General features: G+C 43.5%; 1 protein-coding gene across 1 annotated transcript in view; it reads left to right on the forward strand.

Moving 5' to 3' along the window:
* The window catches only part of REPS2 (RALBP1 associated Eps domain containing 2), a 211682-nt gene extending 208480 nt beyond the window's left edge, over positions 1-3202 (forward strand). Inside the window, exons 19-20 of the mRNA XM_068268694.1 lie at positions 678-783; positions 2302-3202. Of these exons, the coding sequence (XP_068124795.1) occupies positions 678-783; positions 2302-2370 (175 nt within the window). The 3' untranslated portion in view covers positions 2371-3202. The remainder of the gene's footprint in view (positions 1-677; positions 784-2301) is intronic.
* Positions 3203-16242: the final 13040 nt, after the last annotated feature.

The following is a 16242-nucleotide window of genomic DNA, read 5'->3' on the forward strand; positions in this document are numbered from 1 at the left end:
GGAAACGGACACAGTTTATATCCCTTAGGCTATTGTAGCCATTAGCTGCAGTGAGAGTTGCTTTGCTGAATGTGGGCAAAGCGTATTTGCAATGAATAGATGTTCTATCATAGGCAGGCTGTTCTAACCAGCATGCTGACGAGGACATAGCCCAGTGATTAAAACCATTAAAAAGAACTGCAAGTAAATCCCGCAAGCTCAGCAAGGACAGGGTAGATCTTCAATTAAATGAAACAAGGAGACACATGCTGCATACCAGGATTACACGTCGTAACCGAGCCACGACCGAAGGTGAGGATAATGACTGATGTTACAACTGCGGGAAGGGAAGCTGGTGGAGGAGAGATGCATTTCTGTGACTCACACTTTGCAGGACATGATCTCATTTTAACTATATGCCACTAAATATAATATACTTCCTCTAATAAAGAAGTAATTGAAATGTGCAGAGAACAGCACTGGCTATTATTATTGACTGTAACAAACACATGCAAAGGAGATAGGCAGTGCCTCATTGTGTGACTTCATGGGCATAATGTTTGCCACCCCAGTGTGCGTTGTGGCTCGCGCCTTGTCAGATAATTATTAGCATATGTCTTGGCGGTGTGTGGTCTTTTGGCATCCATGAATCTGTCTTTGGGTTCCTCCTGATGCACTTAACCTCCGTTTCTTTTCAGACAGCCCTCCAAACAGAAGAAAGCCATCCAGACAGCCATCCGTAAAAACAAGGAGGCTAATGCTGTGCTAGCCAGGCTGAACAGTGAACTACAGCAACAGCTAAAGGTGAGGGAGGAACACTTGCCAGATCTCATGTCATCCGTGTGAACATGTCTGCTCGGTTTAAATCACTGAAAATCTACACATTTATACTTTAACCTGGAAAGTGGAAAAATCAGGCTGATTTTTCTGTCATGGCTCAGAACAGCAGAGGTCCCGCTACTTGTATACACTGCTGATTGCTTACAATGAGCTGCTAAGCAGCACCAAGATGCCTTCTGATCTGTGCACAGGTGTTTGTGTGAGTTTCTGAGGCCAGTGCAGCCTGGCCTCAGAAACTCATTTGCTTTAGATTACAGAGAGCTTAGTGGAGAGCATGGGCTACACAAATGTTGCTTTAGAGTCCCAATCTGAAACCTCACAGCGCTGCAATGTCAGCTGATCACCATGAAAGTAGAGTGACCAAGATGTGAAAGCCACCTTGGGGCTGCTTAGTGTGCCACAATACAGAGCTTGTTCCTGTCTGGAGCTTTGCTAAAATGTTTTCTTTTAATCTGTACGGGAAATCCATCTGTCGGGGCTCTTTTGTGTTTCAGCACACACAATTCAGCTTCATTCATTTCAGCACTGGATCTTCCCACCAAGTAACATTACAGCATGCTGTAGCCCCAATATGTAAATAATGTATAAATTCAACCCTATATTTTTTCACATTTCTACATCCCAAAATATTGTCAGAGACCTTTGGCTGCATCTATTTTCCACTTCCATGGGAAGAACATGTACATGCCTTAAAGATGTGATCAGTATAACATAAAATCATTGGCAGAATAAGTGTGTGAACACCATGATCCACATTTTTACATAGTTACACACTTAATTTGGTTGAAAAAAAAAAAACACCTGTCCATCAAGTTTAACGAGGAAGAAATAACCAAAACAAAAAAAAACTCACTGTCCTGAACCCACACATATCTCAGTTGATCCAGGGGACGGTGAAAAACCTTACAAGGCCTGGGCCAATTAGCCTTAAAAGGGAAAAATTCCTTCCTGATTTCAGATGGCAGATCATCTCTCCTGGTAATTACTCAGTAATTATAGATGTGGATGCCATTCAATGCAAGGAAAGCAGCCAAGCCCTCTTTAAATGCAGATATTCATAAAGTTTCATGTAAATGTAATTTTTTTCTTTACTGCCAAAACACTGTCTGCTCTCGTATGTGGAGAGTGGTGATGAGGCCTTTCACTAGTTAGTGATTTTTGGACTCTTCACAGTCTATGGGGAATGCATTAGAATCCCTTTTTATAGTAAACTCCAAGGGACCGGGAAAAGTAGTTTACTATATCAGAAGTTTACTATATCAGAATTGGTCATACATTGTATATTTATACAGACGCATTTGCTAAAAACCTGTGGACTGAGTTTAGTTTATCCAGAGGTTTACTATATCAGAGTTTACTATAACAAGATACTACTGTACAGTGTTGACCATTGTTACATGTCTAGGGTTAATAGATTTGTTGTTTATCTTAATAATCCCAACACACATTTTAAATTACAACTAAAATTCTGTGAATTTACAGGAAGTCCATCAGGAGAGGATTGCCTTGGAAACACAACTGGAACAGCTACGCCCTGTTACTGTGTTATGACCAAGACTTGTTTAAAGACGTGACAACAATATCCCTCATAAGGACTGCACATGCCAGTAACCTAATGACCATTATTGCTATTATATGCATACTGCTGAAACCCGTCCACCTTGGAGATCGATGACCTCATCACTTTTTTTTTTGTTAAACCTAAGAAGCAAAAAGTTTTGGAGTTAAATGGAATGTTGTCTAAGTCATCAGTGAAAGTATTGTGTTGAGTAGTGACTGGAGCATTCTGCATCTCAGCATCACATGGACGGTCTGTAATTGACACTCCTCCGGCTCTTCTTGTTTCATGTTTTCATGTATTCAGAAACCTTTACAAATGTTGGAGCTCTGGGACATTCATGCGATATACTGTATTGCCATATGAAGCTCTAAGCATGGCACAACTGAAGGATACACTTTCATCTGCGACTCTGTCATTCATGCTTTATGTTCTGGTTGATGGCACTGTTTTTATTCAAACATTTTTAGTCTGTGTAAACTTTTAAGAAACATTTTTAGAAATGGAAGTAGGGGAATTCCTCAAATGTCATTTCTATTAATATGGCCTCCATTTACTGGTAACTGGAAGGAAAGATTGCCATGTACATATTTTAGTTTTAGATACAGACGGAATTAAAGGATAAATCAGAATTTGCCATTTATAACTGTCTTATTGGCTAGTTTGAAAAACAAAAATCAGTATACTAGTCAAACTTTCTGAAGCATGCAGTATATTATTATTATTATTACTGTTACCATATATGGAGCCAACAGTTTTTACGTAGCGATTTACAGAGAGAGAACACTGAAGATGTCATGTCAGTAAATGTCCTTTACCAAAGCACACAGTCTAGTGTCCATACTAAGTTCTAAGGCCAATTTGGGCACACCAAATATTATTATTATGAACTGCTTATCAGCTTTGGAGCTGCAGGTGGAACCCTAAACTTTCTGGGGAAAACCCACACAAACATGAAGAAAACACACAAACTGCATATCAATATTGGAAAAGCAACTATAAAAACTGGGAGAGCAGCTTGTCTCTCTAGGAAAATCAAGAAAATTAAATATACCGTAACATCTAACAAAAATCAAAAGAGCAAGTCATCTGGGGGAGGATGCCTCTAAATAATCAAGAATAAACAACACCTCTCTCAGGCTTTTATCCCCTGATGAAATCTGATTAAATAATCTATTGTCACAATTATAGTCAAAATATCAAAACTTTATTATAGCAGAGCACTAAAAACTTGGTCTGTACAAAACCACAAATGGACCCACAGACCACCCCATAAACAACCCTCTTAAAAACACATAAACCGCCCCATCATGGCATAAATTACCAGACAAGGCAATTGTCGCCCACAGCTAACTGCCTATAGTGTCTCTATGTTAGGCTGGGCGTCCCCAGTCAGGTATAGAACACTGAAAATTGATCCTTTACAAATGATTGCTTGCAGTTGTGTAAGGTTGCTTATTGTGAAATGTGCATGAACAGTTCCTTAATGCCACCATATAATGATAGTTCAGCAGAAATATGTATAACCTCTAATAACGGTCCACTCACAGCCACGCAGCAACAGATTGTATAAAGCAGTTCCTTGATGTTACTGTGCAATAAAGTTCAGCAAACAGCTATACGTCTTGTAGTAACGGCCCAGTCGCAGCCACATATCCACAAACCAACACACAGTCTGATACTCAGATAAGAAGGTCCTTAAAGCACATTTTTTTGTGCTGAAAAATTAAGCTTATACGTGAGTATATAAGGTAACCTTTTTAGTACATGAAATCTATTGGAAATCTAAGCAGCTGCCTCCACTTGCTGGGCCCCCTGCTCTCCCCATATAATGTGTACCCCCCTCGGCCCCTTGGTGAGCGCTGAAGGGTTGCTTAAAGGGGCACTATGGCAAAAAATTGTAAAATTTGCCCGTACCCTGTGACCGCATGGCATGTACGTGGTCACGCATGTACTACCACGTCACGTCGTGTCCTAGAGGTGATGGAGAGAAGACACGGGACACAGGAGGAGCGTGCTAGCAGACAGGTGAGCTGGCGAAAAATTGTAAAATTTTAAATCTGTGCAAACATAGACAAATAAGAAGTACGTTTTTTCCAGAGTAAAATGAGCCATAAATTACTTTTCTCCTATGTTGCTGTCACAGTAGGTTGTAGAAATCTGACGGAAGTGACAGGTTTTGGACTAGACCATCTCCTCATAGGGGATTCTCAGCAAGGCTTTTATTCTTTATAAAGATATTCCCTATAAAGGATTTAAACAATGATGCTGGCCAGCTTCCCAGCTCGTTACACAGTTTTTTGGCAGTTGGACAGAGCAACTGCCATTAACTAAGTGCTTTTGAAAATAAATAAATCCCTGGGAATCCCCTATGAAGAGATGGACTAGTCCAAAACCTGTCGCTTCTGTCAGATTTCTACTACCTACTGTAAGTGGCAGCAACATAGGAGAAAAGTAATTTATGGCTCATTTTTCTTTGGAAAAAACATACTTCTTATTTGTATATGTTTGCACAGATTTAAAATTTTACAATTTTTCGCCAGCTCACCTGTCTGCTAGCACGCTCCTCCTGTGTCCCGTGTCTTCTCTCCATCACCTCTAGGACACGACGTGACGTGGTAGTACATGCGTGACCACGTACATGCCATGCGGTCACAGGGTACGGGCACATGTCGGTGATGGAAAAGACAAGGGACACAGGAGGAGAAGCGCCAGTGGAGAGGTGAGCTTAAAGAAAACCTGAACTGAACATTAAAAGTCAAAATAAACATACACAAGTCATACATGCCTCCTGTATAGTGTACTCATCAATCTATTTTTCCTCTCCTGCGTCCTGTTTGTCCACTGTAATCAATGGAATTCTCCGTCCTCCATTTTGAAAATAGCCATTACCCATAACAGCTTCCTGGTCAGCACACAGTTAAACTGTAACATTGCCCACTTGAGCCATAGGGAAACATGGACACATCAGTTCTCCTCTCAGCTGTAACTGACAGCAACTGATATATAACTGACAGCAACTGATATCTTTCAGTTCTGACAAAATGTTGTCAGAACTGGAAGGGATAATTGTCAGAAGAAAATGGTGAGCTTCTGAGAGGAACGGATGGCAAGGTAACTATGTAATGTTCATTTGAAGTTACCTCATGTGTTTATTTTAAATAATTTTACTCAGTACAGGTTCTCTTTAAGCACTGCTTAACACCACCGTCTGGGAAGTACACATTACACATGGGTCGATTTCAGCCGGACTATGAGCAGATTGTGCAGGTAAGCTCTCATACTACATGAAAGTGGTAAAATTGGCCAATTATTGTCCAAGCAAAATGTGTGTATGCATCCTCCTTATACTGATGACAAATTTGTGTGAATTTTATTACAGTTAAGGCTGTTTCTGAAAAATGTACTCTTATCTCAAGTTGTTAATTGGACCCTGATTTTCTTTTAGAGCTGGAAAGTAGTGGAGAGCCTGTGTCATACAGCAAGCCTGGACGGGATTCTTTTAAAAATTGCATGTTATAGAGAGCAAAAGTTTGCAACACTCACTTGGGTTATATCGGGTCATTGTGAAGATTGTTAAAAAGTGTAAAGCTTAGTGAAATATAACAATTTTTATTGTAGACATGTGCATCACTTGCATTGCAAAGCATTTATAATATATCCAGTATGTCCTGGATTTATAATAGAAAATCTTGACTGCAATTGTGTGCGATACTCAAAAATTCTAAACCGCTATTCCACTTACCTTTTTGCCAACCTTACTAAGATTTGATATGACCCAGATGGCGAAGCACTTGTTATTGGCTTTTTCGGCCGACAATTATCGCATGTGTGTTCACACATGATGGATGTACAAGATGGATGTACATAGAAAAAGACAAGTATAGGGATAAAACAGGAAGTATAAACATGTTCCTTCATGAAATAGATATTATTGCAGTATTTTATAAACTTAGTTAGTTTTTTTCATTTAGACAAATCTGTTTCTCAAGGTGTGGGTGAACACAAAAAAATATAGATAAGGGGGTCATAACGACCTCTATTACCCATTTACCAGGTATGTGATGAAAAGGGGGCTTCCATATTCTACATAAGCTTCCACCGTGCTATTACCCCAATTTCCTCCTCTCCTGTCCTGGAAACTGTAGGTTGGGATAAACCCCTTGTCCATAACATTAGGACAAGGGTTTGTTTGCAAGGGTGGGCATTTTCTGTCCTCTTTTTGCTGAGTACTCCCTTACTAGAAGAATTAAACATCAGGGCCCACTCTCTCAAACAGAAGGTATGTCCATAACCAGGATGCAAAGCATGGTTAAATGGAAATGGCCATGTTTAAAGTAAACAAATACATATATTATCTATCACGTCAAGATTCACTTAGTATGGTTGTTGTGAGGAATCGCGGGGAAGCAGCCGCCTCTTCTCGGCGTGAGGCGGCTGCTTCCGTGAAGGGCATGGTGGAGCGCGGAAGTACAGCCGCCTCTACTCAGCGTAAGGCGGCTGCTTCCGTGAAGGGCATAGTGGAACGCGGAGAAACCGCCGCGTTAGACGCGGCGGTTAGCACGCATGGCCCTGTCGCGGATACACCGCAGAGCGGTGCTGGTATGGCTGGGACTCATAGTCCTCCTAGGTTCAGAATGACGCGCGTGCGCACGGAGAGGCAGAACTTATATGGCAGCCAGAAAAAGGTCAGCTGACCTGGTCGGTCAGCTGACGACTCTGCTCCTTCTCATTGGTCCAGCACTTAGGGAGGTGCTGGAGAAATGTCTGTGTATATATACTGCCGGCTGTTCAGTTGCTGGTTGTCTGGCGTTGCGATCACAACGTGGTAGCACTCAGACCTGAGTCAGATCCTAAAGTGTGCCGGGACCAGCTTGAGCTGTAATCCTACACTTAGCTAGATTCTGTTGATAGTTTAAAGTACTAGTTTGATTGTGATTATCTGTTATGACCCTTTGCTTGCCTGACTATCCTGCTGAACTCTGATCCTGTACCTTGCTTTTCTGATACTCTGTTGCCGAACCCCGGCTCGTCCTTAGACCCTGTATCTGCCTCCTGATTTTGTACCTCGATGTATCTGATACCCTGTTGCCGAACCCTGCCTGTACTTTAGACTCCGCCTCTGCCTTCTGAATCTGTACTTTATCTGTCCGTGTGTTTACAACCTGGCTTGTCCGACCTCGAGAACCGACCTTACTGTTAGAGGCGGTTCCCAGTCCTGGTAGTGACACTCCCTCTTGAGTGTCACTCTCGTCCAGTCGTTCTTTCTCTCAGCCTGACTCCTCCTCCCGAGAGAGTTCAGAAGGAATTGTGCAGGACTCTTCACTGCTTTGAGGCCAGTCCTCTATATATTGCTGTTTGCACCAAACACTCTTACTTTTCTCCGGTGACCAGAGGTTAGCTTATATATCTGATTATCGGTGATACTGCAGATCATCTATAATTTGGTATATATCTGTATTCCCTGTGATACTGCAGATCACCGGTAATCAGATCCTCTCTCTGTGTTACACCGATCGTTACAGTTGTTCATATATGTTGGCATAGAAAAACATCAGCATTCTGCATGTGAATCCCATTTCCAAGCTACTATAAAAGTAACCTAATGCGACCTACAGCAGTAACATTTGGGTTGAACAATCTTTATGGAATCTTACCGCTTGTGTTGTACATGGCTTTACCTAATTCACTCTGCTTTCAACTCATACTATATAGCTGTTTGTAAGATTGCTCAAATTCTTTGATGTGTGGCCAATGTAATAATAGTTATGGAGAAGGTGGTATAGCAGCTAGTCTCTATGTTCTATATTCTGTTAGTAGCAGGCTGAGTAGGAAATGGTTAGCACTGAAGTAGCAGGCTGGAGAATGTGGAGCTGCAGTAGGATGCTCTAGTCCTCTCCAACTGGCCAGTCTGACCGTGTCAAAAAGCCTTACTGATGAATTAAAAGAGAAATGCCATAGGCAGCCTGTAAATTTCTTCTGTAGTATTACCGAAACCAAACCATCAGCAAGGACAAATACACCACGTATATTATCTGAAGTATGGGTTGCCTACTGCAATTTTCACATACACATACAGTAGATATAGGAAGAGAGAAGTGAAGTGTAGATCTTACCTCAGAGTCATGGCCGACACAATATCTGCACACAGTTTGCAAAAGCCCATACCCACCATGCGATTTTTCCGACAACCGGCGATCTTTTGAGTGATGAGCGGTAGTTTCCACGATCTTACGACGTGGGTACAGGCGAGTGATTACGCAAATTACCTTTAGTGATGCATGCCGATAATGACCGTCATAGCGGAAAGGATCTTTAAGATCCCTGATGACTCCATTAGAAGTACCGGGATCCCTTGACCCGTTCGCATCCTTTGTGTGCTGTCGTGTAACATCATGTGATGTCGCGAGCAGGAAGAGGAATCGCTGCACGTTCGTCGTCACAGGGATGTCGCTGGACCTGTCGGGTGGTGAGTGCTTACGTTTTGCATGGGTTTCCTTCCACATCCAAAAAACCTGCTAGTAGTCTGGTTGGCATTCTCCAAAGAAACCAACCCTTGAGTGTGGCAGGGTTAGACTGGGTAAAACACACACAACCAATATGTCTCATCACATGTGCTTTAAGTGGCTGCTGCTCTCCTTAGCTTCCTATGTGTTTTGCGTCCTACAGGAGGAAAGTATTTTACAAATGTTACCTCATTATTGCCATGATTTACTTGTTTAAAAAATCATGTGTTTAGGTGTACTGGTGCTTTTGTAGTTTGCAAAAGGCTAACATACAACATAGGCCTTTTGTCTTGTAAGCTCTGTTCTCACCCTGGTGGTAGACACTGGATCCTCTCAGATAGAAATAAAAAAGGCTTTGCCTACACTAATGAAAGTTTGGAAAACAGTGCTCATCTTGCAGTCAGTGAAAGCAGGTGGAAGGTATCAAGTTCTCAGTGAAAAAGATAAACATATCTACCTTGCTGGCAGGTGCTGTGTGGTGGAGCAGACAATGTAAAGTGCTACATGTATTGTGGAGAATGAATGTGTGCAGTGCAGCGTACATGCAGGGGGTGTGTACATGCTTTCAAAAGAGGAATGCGATATGTGACTCTCTTTATAAGAAGCGGTGAAATAAGCTGCAGCAAGTTAGAGAGCGTGTTAAAGAGAAAGGTGTGTTGGAATCAGTGAGGCTTCCATTCTGCTTGACTGTACAATGCTAGCATTGTTTATGATCAATTTTGTTTCTCCCTGAAATCCAGCTCTGCCACATGATCTCACCTGCAGCTTGCACTTACAATACACACCCCTTTGTTTAGCTTGGCATATAAACTATCCCTGCAAGTTTCACCTGAAGCACGGCCCGGATAAACAGCTTTCCGGAAACTGTTTCAGAATATCCATTAAGTTATAAATAGTGCTGAGAAACTGTTTTTGCACAAACTGGTGTTTATGGCGTATTGATTTTTGAGTCATTTCCTGCAGGACTTCAGACTGAAAACAAAATATGGCCCATAGAGTTCTTGTTTGCACAAGAATGCTCTGGTCCTCCTCATGATTCTTCTGCCAGTGTCTTCTCTCTACTTTAACAGCATTGAGGTTCCTACACAGTGGCGTAGCTAAGTAGCCAGGGGCCCCAGTGCAAGTTTTACATCGGGCCCCTTTAAAGCAATTGATATGGAGCACCAAAATCAGCTGCAGTGACAGAGAGTTTTAAGCAGGAGGAGGCGTTTTGCTAATGAGTACCACTATTCAAAGCACATATAGAGGTGATCATTTCCAGCATAAAACTAATGAAGAAATAATACAGCAGTTGAAGGAGGGCCGCTGATTGGCCCCTCTGGTGTGGTTGCTTCCTCTGCATTTCCTATTGCTATGCCACTGTTACTACAGCCATCTATTAGGCACATTTTCTAAGATGGTTGCTATGTTCCACCCTTTTCACATATTAGCTCTATGGAAAGGTATGGAGACTGACTTTGACAGAATGTTTACTAATTTCTTGCAAGAAAATGATTGTATAAGCGCCATCAAAAATATAAATGTTTGTGTAACATAGCTACCAAAACACAAAATAGAATAGGCCCACAATTGTATAGTCACAACAACAAAGAAGGCCAAAGAACCGCACCAGACTGTGTCATTAATACAATCCCAAATCCATTTTATGAAACTATGGGCTCAATTCTGGTAGCGTTTAGTAAATAATTACCTCATGAAATTGGGTTTACCTCATGAGGGAGATCAACTTTTGAATTCTGGTAGTTTAGGTAAAGTTTTACCTCATGTAATTTCATGAGGTAATTCATGTGGTAATTTTCTACTATAAATGTGTGGTATTTAGTAGTAAAATACCTCACACTTGAATTCTGAAGTGAAATAAGGTGCGTGTTTGCATGTTTTTTACCTCACATAATTAGACCTACCTCTACCACATGATAAATGCAGTGCTGTGACAGAATTGTAATATCTGTCACATAACATGGAGCCTTTTCAGCTTGTTCTGTGTTCCAACCCCCCCCCCCTCCGACCCCAGCCTCTAATGGCCCATACTCACGGGCAACTTTTTGGCCTGTCGCCAGCACACGTGAGCGTGTGCGCGACAGGCCGGCGACAGCTCGTCGCCAGCTCCCTCTGCATACACACCGCGGAGGGACCTGGCAACTGATGCGGCGGAAGCTGTCGCTGTTGCTCCTCCCCCCGCCGGAAGCCCAATGTATTCCTATCTTGTTGCGGCGGCGACTGTCGCCTGGCGACATTAGCGATGAGCAACAGTTCGGGGTGCGCGCCCGTGCAACGACACATACTCACGGGCGACAATTGTAGCCCGTGAGTATGGGCCATAAAAGTGCTCCGACCTACCACCCCCCACGACCCCCATCCTCTAAAACAGTGCTGTCCAACTTTTGCGGGCTCGGAGGGCCGGTTTTTTTTCCAGACCACATGGTGGAGGACCGGCCGCCCCCCACCCCAAAAAATTTTTGCAGCAGTTTCACCACAAAATGCAATTAGAGTGATAGCAGATTCTCCAAAAAATGCAATCAGATTGGCAACAGATATCCCCACAAATACAATCTTATTGGCAGCAGATTTCCCCACAAATGCACTGAGATTGGCAGCAGATTTCCCCACAAATGCGACAAGATTGGCAGCAGATTTCCCCACAAATGTAACGAGATTGGCAGCAGATTTCCCCACAAATGTAACGAGATTGGCAGATTTCCCCACAAATGTAACGAGATTGGCAGATTTCCCCACAAATGCAACGAGATTGGCAGATTTCCCCACAAATGCGACAAGATTGGCAGCAGATTTCCCCACAAATGTAACGAGATTGGCAGCAGATTTCCCCACAAATGTAACGAGATTGGCAGCAGATTTCCCCACAAATATAACGAGATTGGCAGCAGATTTCCCCACAAATATAACAAGATTGGCAGCAGATTTCCCCACAAATATAACAAGATTGGCAGCAGATTTCCCCACAAATGTAACGAGATTGGCAGATTTCCCCACAAATGTAACGAGATTGGCAGATTTCCCCACAAATGCAACGAGATTGGCAGATTTCCCCACAAATGTAACGAGATTGGCAGAAGATTTCCCCACAAATGCAATGAGATTGGCAGAAGATTTCCCCACAAATGCGACAAGATTGGCAGCAGATTTCCCCACAAATGTAACGAGATTGGCAGAAGATTTCCCCACAAATGCGACAAGATTGGCAGCAGATTTCCCCAAAAATGCGACGAGATTGGCGGTAGATATCCCCAGTTAGTGGGGGTCCCAGAGCTGAGGAGGGGGGCACAGCGCAGGAAGGGGGGAAATTGTGCAGAGCAGCGGGGAGGGGGGGAAGCCTCCCCCCCCCCTCCCTCACCTTAGGGGCCCCTCCTTCCGCGCTCCCCCCTCCCTCCAAAAGTGCACCCAGCCAGCGGCAGCAGCGACTCAGCGAGGAATCACTTACCCCGGCAGGATCAGAGCAATAGCGCTGCCTGCCGCTGGGCTGGGCTCGTCTCCTCCACTGACCTATCACGCTCTCGCAGTACTTCCTGCGAGAGCGTCATAGGTCAGTGGAGGAGACGAGCCCAGCCCAGCAGCAGGCAGCGCTATTGCTCTGATCCTGCCGGGGTAAGTGATTCCTCGCTGAGTCGCTGCTGCCGCTGGCTGGGTGCACTTTTGGAGGGAGGGGGGAGCGCGGAAGGGGGGGCCCCTAAGGTGAGGGAGGGGGGAGGCTTCCCCTCCTTCCCGCTGCTCTGCACAATTTCCCCCCTTCCTGCGCTGTGCCCCCCTCCTCAGCTCTGGGATCCTCACTAGAGTTGGGCCGAACGGTTCCAGGCGAACTTTGGGGGTTCGCGTTCGCCTGCATCAGGCGAACTTTTGCGGAAGTTCGATTCGCCCCATAATGCTGTATTGAGCAAAATTTTTAGCCTCCATTTCACTGTCAGCAGACATGTTATTGTCAAACACACTGCTTTCAGTGTTAGAGAACACGCCCACCCTCCCTTCAAGCTAGGTCCTTTATACCATTTGACTCAGTTGTCTGCCTACACTAATTAATTATGGGACAGCTGGTACACACTCTGCTAGGGAGATTTTAATTCTACCCTTCTACCTCCTACCGGAGGGAGGAGGGTCTCTTCTGCCAGGGAATTATACTATTTTAAAAACCAGTATACATCATACCATAGCTGGTACATCATACCATAGCTGGGAATACATACATGAGTATACATCATAGCATAGCTGGGAATCGAACCCAGATCTCACTGTGTGGTGGACACGTCACCCTAAGCACTGTACCACTACAGAAGTAAGTGAAGCTAGCCTAAAATTTAACATTTATACTCAATGCAATAGAACCATTAGGTTGCTTAAAGGAGAACTGTAGTGAGAGGTATATGGAGGCTGCCATATTGATTTCCTTTTAAGCTATACCAGTTGCCTGGCAGCCCTGCTGATCTATTTGGCTGCAGTAGTGTGAATCACACCAGAAACAAGCATGCAGCTAATCTTGTCAGATCTTACAAAAATGTCAAACACCAGATCTGCTGCATGCTTGTTCAGGGTCTAGGGCTAAAAGTATTGGAGGCAGAGGATCTGCAGGATAGCCAGGTAACTGGTATTGCTTAAAAGGAAATCAATATGGTAGCCTCCATATACCTTTCACTACAGTTCTCCTTTAAAGGGAACCTTAACTGAGAGTGATATGGCTGTTTCCTGTAAACAATACCAGTTGCCTGGCAGTCCAGCTGATCTTTGTGACTGCAATAGTGGCTGAATCACACCCTGAAACAAGCATGCAGCTAATCCAGTCTGACTTCAGTCAGAGCACCTGATCTGCATGCTTGTTCAGGGGCTGTGGCTAAAAGTATTAGAGACACAGGATCAGCAGGCAATTCAGGCAACTGGTATTATTTTAAAAGGAAAAATTAGCTGCATGCTTGTTTCTGGTGTGATTCACACTACTGCAGCCAAATAGATCAGCAGGGCTGCCAGGCAACTGGTATAGCTTAAAAGGAAATCAATATGGCAGCCTCCATATACCTCTCACTACAGTTCTCCTTTAAGCAACCTAATGGTTCTATTGCATTGAGCATAAATGTTAAATTTTAGGCTAGCTTCACTTACTTCTGTAGTGGTACAGTGCTTAGGGTGACGTGCCCACCACACAGTGAGATCTGGGGTTGATTCCCAGCTATGGTATGATCTGGTGTTTGACATTTTTGTAAGATCTGACAAGATTAGCTGCATGCTTGTTTCTGGTGTGATTCACACTACTGCAGCCAAATAGATCAGCAGGGCTGCCAGGCAACTGGTATAGCTTAAAAGGAAATCAATATGGCAGCCTCCATATACCTCTCACTACAGTTCTCCTTTAAGCAACCTAATGGTTCTATTGCATTGAGCATAAATGTTACATTTTAGGCTAGCTTCACTTACTTCTGTAGTGGTACAGTGCTTAGGGTGACGTGTCCACCACACAGTGAGATCTGGGTTCGATTCCCAGCTATGGTATGATGTATACTCATGTATGTATTCCCAGCTATGGTATGATGTACCAGCTATGGTATGATGTATACTGGTTTTTAAAATAGTATAATTCCCTGGCAGAAGAGACCCTCCTCCCTCCGGTAGGAGGGAGGAGGGAATAAGTAGAAGGGAGGGAGGTGGGAGGAATTAAAATCTCCCTAGCAGAGTGTGTAGCAGCTGTCCCATAACTAATTAGTGTAGGTAGGCAAATGGTATAAAGGACCTTGCTTGGAGGAGGGAGGGAGGGCGGGTCCTCCAGCAGTGATGTGTATTTCACTCAATTAGGTGTGGCTCCAGGTATTAGAGCTTTTGAAACATGTTTTCTATCATTTTTCCAGTTGATAGAATTTTTTAAAACTTTGAAAGTTCGCCTCCCCATTGAAGTCTATGGCGGTTCGCGAACTTTTTCGCAAACCGAACCTTTCGCGGAAGTTCGCGAACAGGGTTCGCGAACCTAAAATCGGAGGTTCGGCCCAACTCTAATCCTCACGAGGTGGGCTGGCTTCTTCCAGCAGTCGGGAAAACACCTCACTGTTTTCCCCCTGCATGTCGCTAATTTAGCGACCATAAGCAGCAGGTGGGAAAATGTACCAGAATTAGGAAAATAAAAAAAAAATAACGTGTGAGGTATTTTCCCGACTGCTGATTACTTCACCTCGCACAGCTACCAGAATTGAGCCCTATGTTTCTTAAAAACAATTCAAAGTTCCAGATGGTTTGCAGCAAACTGCTTGGAACTGTTCGTGTTACCTGAGGACTTGGGGAACCCTCAGTTTCTCTTTACACACACTCCCCGTAGAGGGATTTCCCATGGAGCTGCTTATCTCTTTTGCTATTATATTAAAAAACTATTTTAAACATTGAACTTCTGCTGGGGACAAACCATCTCATAGTAAACATATCCTATATAATTCCAATATGCCTGCGTCCTCCGGTGTCTGTGCCAGATGCCTAAAGCACATGGGTGGACTTCGGGCATCGGTTGTGAATGGGCGTGGTCGTGTATGACTTGCGGTGGGGGGCGTGTGCGCATGTTTTGGGGGGTCACAGCCACTTGCCTAGCGCTCATTATTAAATGGGCGAGGCTTTTTTACTTGTCAGTCATAATATACTGTACATGCAGCAACAATTCACAAAACTGGGGGTAGAAGTAAAGTGCCAGTGCATCAAATATCAAAGTGAATATGGTGCAAACCAGTGCAATAGAGCTAAATGCACAAGAGCCAGTAGGGTAAACAACAAGACACAGGCAATGAAAGAGTGAAAACTATATGAACCAAATGTGACACTAGTTAAACCATAAGTACAGTAGGTGCAAGTGAGAGCTAGTGCAGAGCAATTACAAAGAGTTGTAAGTGCAGGAAGCTTGACTGATGATGGCCCATCAAGGCAAGGATTAATCTGTGACAAGTGCCAGAGAGGTGAAAACGCAGCCTACCCAGGTCGAGAACATAAAGTGCCGCCATGCGCCTACCAGCTACCCTATCGCAATTCGCCAATAGGCTTCTTCAGAAGTCGAAGTTCAGGTTAGGAAGTTTAATGTTTTTAATTGCTTTTAATATACATGGTTTATTAAAAAAGGATTTTTGACTGAAATACTTACCAAAGTATGATGCGGTTCTTTGGCCTTCTGTGTTGTTGTGACCACTTATCATCATTTTTATAATTTCAATGAGTGGTGAGGTGGACATCCCTGAAGACTAAAAGGAATATGATGTATTAATGGGAAGGAAACCTATGGAGAAGGCGATATTTTATTTCTGCCAAGAGGTGGGCTTTAAGTCTTTTTAATGAATCTTTCTGATTCCTTCCATGCACTTTAACACATGGGGGCTCGATTCACAAAAGGGT

Source organism: Hyperolius riggenbachi, chromosome 2 (genome assembly GCF_040937935.1).
Source record: "Hyperolius riggenbachi isolate aHypRig1 chromosome 2, aHypRig1.pri, whole genome shotgun sequence".
Taxonomy (NCBI): domain Eukaryota; kingdom Metazoa; phylum Chordata; class Amphibia; order Anura; family Hyperoliidae; genus Hyperolius; species Hyperolius riggenbachi.